This window comes from Gymnoscopelus microlampas (genome assembly GCF_963454915.1).
Source record: "Gymnoscopelus microlampas genome assembly, chromosome: 6".
NCBI classification, from domain to species: domain Eukaryota; kingdom Metazoa; phylum Chordata; class Actinopteri; order Myctophiformes; family Myctophidae; genus Gymnoscopelus; species Gymnoscopelus microlampas.
The window spans coordinates 5,450,926-5,462,071 of record NC_139943.1 but is presented as its reverse complement, the minus strand read 5'-3'; the positions used below and the strand labels follow the sequence as shown (position 1 = coordinate 5,462,071).

General features: G+C 42.1%; 1 protein-coding gene across 1 annotated transcript; it reads left to right on the top strand.

The window, feature by feature from the left end:
- Nucleotides 1–2,479: 2,479 nt before the first annotated feature.
- LOC311047963 (extracellular calcium-sensing receptor-like) lies at nucleotides 2,480–9,557 on the top strand (the record flags this gene model as incomplete). The annotated part of the gene is made up of 8 exons (XM_084060914.1): nucleotides 2,480–2,737; nucleotides 5,034–5,120; nucleotides 5,662–5,931; nucleotides 6,359–6,565; nucleotides 7,402–7,677; nucleotides 8,128–8,355; nucleotides 8,444–8,567; nucleotides 8,644–9,557. 8 exons carry the CDS (start codon nucleotides 2,480–2,482, stop codon nucleotides 9,555–9,557), a joined length of 2,364 nt encoding a protein of 787 aa, XP_083917040.1.
- Between the last annotated feature and the right edge of the window lie 1,589 nt (nucleotides 9,558–11,146).

Genomic DNA, 11,146 nt, shown 5'->3' with positions numbered 1-11,146 from the left:
ATGCCCCACCCTGTTATGCATTATACCTGATGTCATAGCACCCGTTTTAACCGTTTGTCTGTGTCCCTTTCGTGCCCATATATGGAGATGTCTGTATCTGTCTGTCTGCCTGTATCCCTTCTATTCCCATATGGAGATCTCTATATATGTCTGTCCTTGTCCCCTGTATGCCCATATATGGATATCTCTGACGTTATCAGTATATGGGCATATATGGGCATACCCATGGGCATAATAGGGGGGATTGGCGGTGCAAACTGACTGTGAAAAGTTGCACGATTAACTGGCAGGTGGCAGGTGTGGGGAATCAAGCTATGGCTGGGGTTGCCATGGCTATCAATTGGCTCATTAGGGCCAATGAGCCAATTGATAGCCATGGCAACCCCAGCCATAGCTTGATTCCCCTTTTCTGGCGGTTGTCCAGAACCGCCAACCGCCAGCTTTTCCAGAGCAGACGCTCTGGAAAAGCATTGCATATAGGGGAAACACTGCTCATGTACAGACTAATTTACATCCTTTTTTTTGTAGTAAAATGCAAACAGCCAAATGTAAGCATTATCACCTCTGCAAATATAGCCTACATTATTCAAACGTACTACTTAATCAGTGTTATTACACAATGTTATTTTTAAACCTCATGGCCTTCACATGGCCTGTTGACATGCACTGTATCTGAGACCTGTGTATCACAAGCTATTAGGCTACCTGTCAGATGACATCACTCTGCTAAGGGACTGTCATTTGGGAGTTGACGGTGCCTTAGGCTTCACCCTTGTTTTCCCCTCACACCTCAGCCATGTTAACCAAATAGCAACAACACCTTTAACACCCTGATCCTCCACGCTTTCATGTTTTCCGTCTCAGTTCCCACTGGAACCTGTCTTTGTCTTTCAGGTCTGTTGCATCATCGGCCTCTTCACGTAGGTTACTTGGGAACTTTGGGCCTGTGCCAGAGGCTCACACACTGCTGTCATCTCTACTGGGGGCGGCAGTGGCTCAGGGGTAGAGTGGCCTGTAGAGCGGAACCGCAAGGTTCCCAGTTCGATCCCGGCCTCCCCCAGAGTTAGACGCTGAACCCCTAATTGCTCCCGATGAGCAGGTTAGTGCCTTGCATGGTTTCCTCTGCCATCGGTGTATGTATGTGTGATTGGGTGAATGTAATGCACAATCTATGTAAAGCGCTTTGGATAAAGCGGGGTGTGGAGTTCAATGGTGTAACCCGGAAGTGGATCTGCCCCCCCTCCCCCTCTCATTTTTTCGTACAAGGAATCCAATGGTAGAGACCAGAAGTCCATCCGACCACCAGAAGTGAAATTTGTCCCCCCACTGATCATTTATTTGCCCCTACCTGGGTGCTGCAAGTGCACTGTTGCTCCAATCTTCACCAAACTTGGTGCAAACACTGTTCAGGGGTCTGCCATGATAAATAGTCCAAACCAAAACATGAATTTAAAAAATGCACACATGTGGGGCACTACAGCAGTGTTACAGCAGTTTCTAACATTTCAAATGGCCATAACTCGGTGGCCATCGCTCTGATCAGAACAATATAGGACTGGATTTGAAGGCCTGTCAATCTAGGTTACAAAAAATGCACATCATGCTGTAGTGAGGAACACTTTAAACTAGAGATTGAAAAAATAAACTCAATATGAACATGTTTACTGAGGTAATAAGTCAAGTAGGAGGATTTTTCCATTGACTTGAAATAACAGGAAGAGTTCTTGGAGACAACTAGTCACCCCCTGCTGACCATTATAAACAACTGAAGCTTGTTGACATTTCCACACTGGCCTAATTGTATAGGCCAGAAGCTCCCATAAAGGAATAATGGGAAAAATATTTATTTGATTTTGAATACATTTTCTAAAATCCATAAGACATTCCATGACTTGCAGTGTTGACAATTTAGCCCTGTTGAGATAGTGTTGATGACATATGTGTTATGCCCTGCCTCTGCCCAGATGGGTGCTGTAAAAGATTACATAATGGTATACATCGGCACAGGGGATGGCACACCACTGTTTAAAAAACTGGACAAAGGATTTAGAAAACAGAGGAGGAGAGTCATGAGGTCTTCTCTAGACATGCACTTGCTTTCATACTTATACTTGACCTTGATATTGTTCTCTTCATTCCCTCCTTTGTCTTCCTCGCCTTCTTCTTCTTGTGAGTTACAGGCACGGTTGAATCTCAACAGAATTCACAAGGATGGAGACTTTATTCTGGGAGGCTTGTTTGAGATTCACCTCTCCTCTGTGTTCCCTGAGCTGTCTTTCACCTCCGAGCAACAGGATCCCATTTGCTATGAGTGAGTATAGCTAATGCAGTATCAAGCAACAGAACATGGACTTTGTCTTGATGTATCGTACCATAGGATTACTTGGTGTATTATTTCTACAAATAATACATATGCAAAGTTACAAGTGTCATTTTGTGTCTCAGTTTTCACATTGAAGGGTTCAGATGGGCCCAGACCATGGCTTTTACAATTAATGAGATCAACAGAAACCCCAGCCTGCTTCCCAATGTGACTCTGGGATACAGTCTCTATGATAGCTGTGTTACTCTTGGAGTTGCGTTCCGTTCAGCGTTGTCACTGATCAGTGGGAGAGAGGAGACGTTTCAGTTGGACGAGAGCTGTGTTGGCTCTCCTCCAGCGCTCGGAGCTGTGGGCGATCACTCGTCACACTCTATCGCCATCTCTAGTATATTAGGTTTGTACAGAGTGCCCCTGGTAAGTTTCTTAGCTTGAACCATTTTTACCATCACCAATTTAATATATTATGTTTTATCTTTATTTATTTACAAATATAATGTGATGCACAATGATTAAAGTATGTGTGAAGCTTGAAAGGACATATTTACTCTCATGCAGAGCATATTTTGAAGGTTTTCATGACGTCAGAGTTCGATGCATCTGTGTTCCAGGTTTGATTCATCCTGGACCTCACGGCCCTGAGTCAGGCTGGTCGTGGTCACATACAATGTCTTAGTTTTTTATACAATCGGACGTGGGGATAACTCTATTTGGTGTCATAACATTAAACCTCATACATCACTGTGATCCATACATGATAAAGTTACACCAATGTTGTAATACAAAATACATGTGCACAATTCAATTCAATTCAATTCAATTTTATTAAAGTGTCAAATCACAACAAGTTGTCTCAAGACACTTTACATGTAGAGAAGAGACCCGACAATCCCACCCTGAACAAGCAATTTTTGCGACAGTGGCAACGAAAAACTCCCTCTTAACTGGAAGAAACGTCAGGCTCTAGAGGTTCTAGAGTGTTCTACAGGTTCTAGAGTGGCGGCCTTCTGCCTCGACCGTGTCGGGGGAAAGAGGAAAGAGAGAGAGAGAGAGAGAGAGAGAGAGAGAGAGAGAGAGAGAGAGAGAGAGAGAGAGAGAGAGAGACAGAGGAGAGACAGAAAGAGATACAGGGACAGAGGAGAGACAGAAAGAGATACAGTGCAGGTAGTAACAGTAACAATAGTAGCACATATAATAGTGTAAGATATATATGATAGTATAATATAGTACAGCAATAATGTGTATGTAGTATATAATGGTATAATATAAGAATGTTAAGATAATATACAGTATATATAGTATAGTGGTATAGTGTAGTGTAGTAGAAATCCACGGTCGTGCTCCATGGAGAGGCCCGGTCCGCAGTCACAGTCTTGAGCCGCAGCTGGGGGTCCGTAGTGGCAGTCCATGGACCTGCGACGTGGGAAATAAACGGGAAATAAAACACAATGCTTGGCACTGGTCTTGCACATCCCTGAACACAATTCTGAACGCATGAGTGTCATTCAAATGTCTCTGTATTCCGCAAAGTCAGATATGGGTTATTCCGGTGTGTTTTGATTATCAGTCAGTCAAAGGTTACAATTAGAAATCAAAGCTTTGTAGAGAGAGAGAGAGAGAGAGAGAGAGAGAGAGAGAGAGAGAGAGAGAGAGAGAGAGATCAAAAGCACAATTATTTTACAGGTGTGTGCTTTAATTGCCACAGCAAAGGTGTCCACGGTGTTTAAGAGTGCATAGTCGTGGGGTGTGTAGCCTGTACGGCCTACACTGTGACTATAGGGTAGACTACAGCGTTTGTGTCAAAAGCTCCAACTGGTTTCTGAAACTGGCCTCCAAATTGCAAAGGCTATCAGGTGTGTATTTGCAGCAAAATCAAATTGCAGCTTGTTTGTTTCTTGTGTTTTCGTTTGAAGCGGTGCGAGTGCTGCGGGGGGCAAATCTAGGTGACCGGTGTTGGACCGGTGACTGATTTTGAGCGCTGGAGTGGAGCGTGAGAACAGCCTCATGAGCGTGGAGCAGGATATATGTCCTGTCTCCACTCACATTGTTTAAGGCAAAACGCTGCCAGTTAATTTGCAAAAGCTGTTTGAATGTTGTTCAGAAAGTGGGGAGAGTAGGAGGAAATTTGATTTTAAGCGTCAATCTGCACGGACCACTCAGAGGAAGATGTGTCCTTCAATCATATCGGAGTCAGAATGTAGAATTCTCTCCATAATGACTTAAAAGGTTGTACAAACATTTTTCAATTTAACTTTTTTTTTATAAAAATAAAATTATTAGACAATATGAAGATGACGGATAGGAAATAATTGTACTTTGGAGTTGTTTACTACATAAGTTGAATTGTTCATTTGTTGCTCATTATGTTGATCGTTTTGTTTTGCTTGTTTTGTTTGGGATTTTGGTTTTGTTTAAACTTGCATTTAGTGCAAGTACTGGTTGTATGCGTCGATCATCAAGTATATATGTATTTTTTAAACTGGATAGGGGGCAGGTATCAATAAGAATTTATTCTTCTGCCTGCTCCTTTTCGCTTATAGGTGTATTCGATTTAATGAATTAATATCCTATGATATGAACTATATGTACAGTAATACACTACCATGTGCGAAACAAAATGAAATAAAATGAAATGAAACATGCTTTGCTTGCAGGGGAACGTTGTCCTAACTATGTAGTATGTTACAGAACAGATGTGTTGTGCCTCCAACAGGTCAGTTACCATGCCATGTGCTCCTGTCTGAGTGACCGGATTCTGCACCCTTCCTTCTTTAGAACGATCCCAAGTAATGCCTTCCAGGTGAACTTCCACTAACAATAGATGTGTGTTGGTATCAAGTAGTTCATGTTCCACATACTTGACAAAAAAAAACATTCCTTTCTAGTGAGTGCATTTGATACTGTATCATCTCTAATTTTGTATCAAATTAAGAGAATGATTAGACCTTTTTATTGTGGTTTCTGAGTAGGACGTTCACTGATTTGCTGATGTGAATAATCTACCTATCCTAAACACTTAACCCATTAAGACCTGGAACACATCTGTGTCATTTTTTTATTGGAGCTAAAAAGCGTTATTTTACACGTTGGCTATTCAAAAATCGAGAAAATGTGTGCAAATTAATATTTTCATATCCTTTTAAAGCGCATATTTTTAACTCAAATCTTTGCTTCTGGGGATCGCATGGAACAAAATATTTTGAGATGGGGGTTGGCGGTCAAATACACATCATTTTGGGGGTCCTTCAAATGAAAAGGTTTGAGAACCACTGATATAGTTTTGGATTTAGAAGACATAAGTAAGAATCGGCCCCACGTTAACCCTACATTCTCTCTATCAGGTGGAAGCTATGCTCCAGATTATGAGACGGTTCGAGTGGACCTGGACAGGACTGGTGATTAGTGATGACGTCTATGGCCACAATGCTGCCCGCATCTTCCAGTCTGATTTGGCCCAGTCTGGTCTGGGGTGTCTGGCTTACTTGGAGGTTATGCCCTGGGACAATGACCCGGCTGAACTCCAGAGGATTGTCACCGTGATGAAGAAATCCACAGCTCGTGTGGTCATTGTCTATGTATACGGCATACGTATGGTTAAACTCATGGAGGAGGTTGGGGTTATGAATTATATGATCCATGTTCATTTAGTGATTCATAATCATAAGGAAACTGGAATGAGTTATGTTGAAGTGAAGACATCCTTTCATACTGTATATAAAAACAAATGCAATTTAATTGCAGGCATTTTCTTTATTCATTCAAATAGTTATGGAAACTCATATTCATATTAAAATATGAGGAAAAATACAACAATTACAGTATTTTCAGTGTCTCTCCACAGGTATCGAGATGGACATATTCACATTCATGAAATGTGTTTTATTTTCTTCAGTACTTCTCTGCACAATAAGCAAACAATTAATAACACCTGTCACGTTTACAGACAATTTGATGATGATGATGATGATGATGATGATTATTATAATTAGTAGTAGCATCATTTTTAGTATTATTGATGTTGTTGATCACAATCAACAGGTGGTAAGGCAGCATGTGACAGGTCTACAGTGGATAGCTGATGTGGGCTGGGCCAACGATCCTAACCTCCAGACTCCAGACTTCATGCCGTATCTCCGTGGCACGCTGGGTATCGACGTCCGCCGTGGAGAGATACCAGGCCTCAGGGACTTCTTGTTAAATATACATCCTGGAAATGACCATGACAACAGCCATGGAAACACGCTAGTGTGTCTTTTGTTTCATTTCAAGTTTCAAGGTTATAAGAGTAAAAAACATTATTTTGTTCGACTCCTCGAGCATTGTAGCAGCATGGGAACAGTGATAAAGACGACCATGATATGAGAGGAAAGACAAGGAAACCTTGATAGAGAGACCTGCCTTGATATACAGTAATATACAACAGCAGCCAGTAGAGGACAATGTGACACATGACTGTAAACGTCAGCATCTAGAATGCTGTAATAGTGAACTGTGCCATTGTCTTACACTTTTTCATCACACGGCCTTGGAGGTATGGGCGGGGTGGCTTTCGGGGCTTGGGGGGCAATAGCGTTTCTCAAGCTTGACTTTGGCTAGTTCGTTTAAGTGTCTGATTGTCCTGGAGGAGAAGCTCTCTTAAAAATGTATTGATTGGTTGATTGACTGATTGAATACAATTTGCAAACAGTAGAGCAAGTACAATTACGCAAGCGATGTAAAAGGATAACTGGGGGGGGGGACTTTCCTGTTGTAAATTGCGGACAGGATGCTCTTTTATGGTGGTTTTGATGATAATTGCGGACAGGTGGTTTTGATGATAATTGCGGACAGGATGCTCTTTTATGGTGGTTTTGATGAGAATAGGGAGTTGCACCGTTGACTGTTGGGCCACTTTCCATGTGGCATCTTCTGAAACAATACGTTGTTGGGGTGACCACGAGGGAAGATCACATCTGCTGATGCGTGTGGCTATCCACACAGAAAATGTAGTATTTAAATTGCTAATTCAATCTGATTTTTCTGTTTTTTAAATTTTCTCAAGGTGTTGTATTTCCGTTTAAGCCTCCTTTTTGTTTCTTCAGGTGAGGCAGTTCTGGGAGCACACATTTCAGTGTAAATTTGCACCCCTTCCGTCAGAGTGGGTGGCTGCTGGTGGAAGGGTGTGTTCTGGACAAGAGGACCTAGGAACAGCAGGAACTAAACTTCTGGATGTGTCTGAACTCAGGCTAGAGTATAATGTGTACAAGGCTGTGTATGCTCTGGCCCATGCCCTCCATGACATGTTGCAATGTGTGCCAGGAAGAGGACCTTTCAGTGGGCACAGCTGTGCCAGTTTGCAGACAATACAGCCATGGCAGGTGCAATATCAATACACACTTTATTAATGTTTCTAGTTTGATTTAATTTAGAATAATAATGAATATGTAAATATGACATATATACATTTTTATATATAAAAAAGCATCAAGCATCAAGGTGCGATATTGCTCGGGGCAAGTTGCTTTTCCTATTGTATATGTATATTAAGGCAGGAGATTTCTCCACAAGCCTCTGGATTGCCTATCACAGCCCTTTCTGTGTGATCAACAAGGAGTTTAACCATGCTTAAAATTTCTGAAACCGTGACAACCTGTTCCCAGTGTGTTTGGCATACAGGATGAGAGGGAATACCAACGTTGACGTGTACCAACATTGACATGCATGCTAATACTTATTATGTCAGATATCAGGTGCTCTCCAAAGAGCACAGGATCTCAGTTGGCTATATTTCTCTCACTCGTCATAATTCTGCTCATCGCCATTTCTAGCTTGTGTATTACCTGGAAAAGATCAACTTCACTACATCATTTGGTGATCAAGTATCGTTCGATGAGAATGGTAATGCCTTACCAATCTGTGATGTCATAAACTGGGTGTGGCTCCCTGATGGAAGCACGAAGGTTCACACTGTAGGTGTGGTCAAGAAGTCAGCCGCCGCAAGTGAAGAACTCATCCTTGATGAAGACATAATCTTATGGAGTTTTGAATCTACAAAGGTCACTTTGGTTTCTAAAATAGCTCATGTCGAGCTCATGAAGTGAATGCAATTTAGTTTAGATTGATCATTGTTACTTTCCTCTGTAGCCTCCTCGGTCAGTGTGCAGTGAGAGCTGCTCCCCTGGAACCCGTGTGGCCAGAAGGAAAGGAGAACCTGTCTGCTGCTTTGACTGCATTGCTTGTTCTGAGGGTGAGATCAGCAATGAGACTGGTAGGTTTACATTGCATATGTACAATAGGTTATCTTTAGGATGATATCGTACCTTTGATTCTGTTTTCTTTGTTAGACTCTACAAGGTGCACCAGTTGTCCAGAGGACTTCTGGTCCAGTCCCCAGCGTGACCACTGTGTCCCTAAGAGCATGGAGTTCCTCTCCTACCATGAGGCCCTGGGTATCTCCTTGACAATCATCTCATTGCTAGGGACACTTATCTGTGCCATTGTGCTGGGAATCTTCATTTATCATCGAGACACACCCATGGTACGCGCCAACAACTCAGAACTCAGCTTCCTTCTCTTGTTGTCACTCAAACTGTGTTTCCTGTGCTCACTTCTGTTCATTGGACATCCCAGACTCTGGACTTGTCAGCTGAGGCATGCAGCATTTGGGATCAGCTTTGTGCTGTCTGTCTCGTGTATCTTGGTAAAGACTATGGTGGTGTTGGCCGTGTTCAAGGCCTCCAAGCCTGGGGGCGCAGATATTATGAAGTGGTTTGGTGCTATACAGCAAAGAGGAACAGTTCTGGCTCTTACTTTCGTCCAGGCAATAATCTGCATAGCCTGGCTTGTGTCTGCCTCACCAACTCCTTATAAAAACACACAATACCACAGTGATAAGATAGTCTATGAGTGTGCGGTGGGATCAACAGTTGGTTTTGCAGTGTTACTAGGTTATATTGGTTTACTGGCACTCATCAGTTTCCTCCTAGCGTTCATGGTAAGGAATCTTCCAGACAACTTCAATGAAGCCAAGTTAATCACTTTCAGCATGTTGATCTTCTGTGCCGTGTGGATAGCCTTTATCCCAGCATATATCAGCTCTCCAGGCAAATATGCAGATGTAGTGGAGGTATTTGCTATTTTAGCATCTAGTTTTGGCATTTTAGTGGTGCTCTTTGGACCAAAGTGTTATATAATAATTTTTAAACCTGAGAGAAACACTAAGAAGTCTATTATGGGTCGAGGTGCCACCAAGATGTAGAAACGCAAATGCAATGGCAAGTCTGTATTTTACAACAGTGATTGTATATGGACATGTTTGATTACTAATAACCTTGCAATTAGTAGATGCAAATTAAATTAAATGCAGCACGTTTTCAGACTACGATTGGCTTTCAAACTTTGCAGGGGGACCCAGCAAAATTTCACAAATAATAGGAGTTTAATGTCCTGCTCACGGACAGTTCGACACCGGGACCAGGAGGATCTTCAACGTTTGTTGTGGCCGTGGATGTTAAAGAGAGAGCACCATCAAATTAACTTGAAAAAGTGATGACCCAGATCTCTCATGTACCCCATAAATATATCAATATACATTTTCAAGCATAATTGTATGAACAGACATTGGCACATTTGAGGTTTATAACTCGCTCAATCGCTCAAATCGTAGCTTCCTTTGGCTAGCTACCAGAGCTAACCAGCCAAGTCTGCTTCTTAATAGTTAGATGCCACTGACAGGGATTCTGGAGCGTTACACATACTCAAGACTGAAGCTATAAAAATAACGGGTGATAATGTTATGCTATGAAATAACTGTTTAATCAGGTTTTATGCTAAGTTGCTGCTTTACAGTAGGCCTAATGTACTGTACTGTACTGGGGTGCATTTCTCCTTTCCGACATGTCGCCTTTCCGACGTTGACGAACCCTATACCTAACCCTAACCCTAACCCTAACCGCACGAGGAAGCCACTAGTCGGAGTGGTGAGATGTCGGAATGGAGAGTGAACACCACTGTACTGTACTGTACTGTTTTTCTTTTGTCATATCAATGTTTGTATGATTCAAGCTCTCTCTTTTTTTGCACGGTGTAAGTGTATTAAAGTTTTGTATTTTGTATTAAAGTAATGTTTTGTATGTAGGCTACTCTGTAACAGTACAACGCTAATTTCACTAAAAATTAAGATAGCCTATAAGGGCTACATGGTTTATAGAATTCATGCCAACTTGTTGTAAGTGCATCATTAAGACATCCTAACATACAATATCAAGGTTAAAACGGAGAATGGCAAACAAACTATAATATAAACATAAAAAAGCAAGCCGCCGCCGAGACCTCCAGAAGAAGGCCGCAAGCCGCGGGCTCCAGTTGTGAAGTGGTTCTGCCCGTTGCGGGGCGGTGGGAGGGATTTATGGAATCTGCACCTCCTTCTTCACACAGCTCTGAACACATAGGGACCGTCACTATATAGTTGCATAATGCATTAGCAAATATTTGCACAACTATTAAACAATTAAATTGTGACATAGTAGAGGCCATCGTGTTGGTCTGCCTTTAATATCAACATTTAGCACCTTGCTGAGATGCAAGACAGACTGGGGGTGTTGATGAGTTGCACACAATCGGTTTCAATTGCTTGTTAACTACTGTCTTCTGCTTTGGTAACTACCCGCAACAAAAAAGGTAGCAAAGCTACCGTAAAAAAAAGAAAAAGCAAAGCTTCCGAGGCACAGCAGCATAATCCTGCCGACAAGATCGTTCATGATCTAATATTGCTTCTATTGTACACATCTAAAAGTTGTGCTGTCACACGACACACACAAACTTTAGCATCGATGTGCCTGTGTAAGG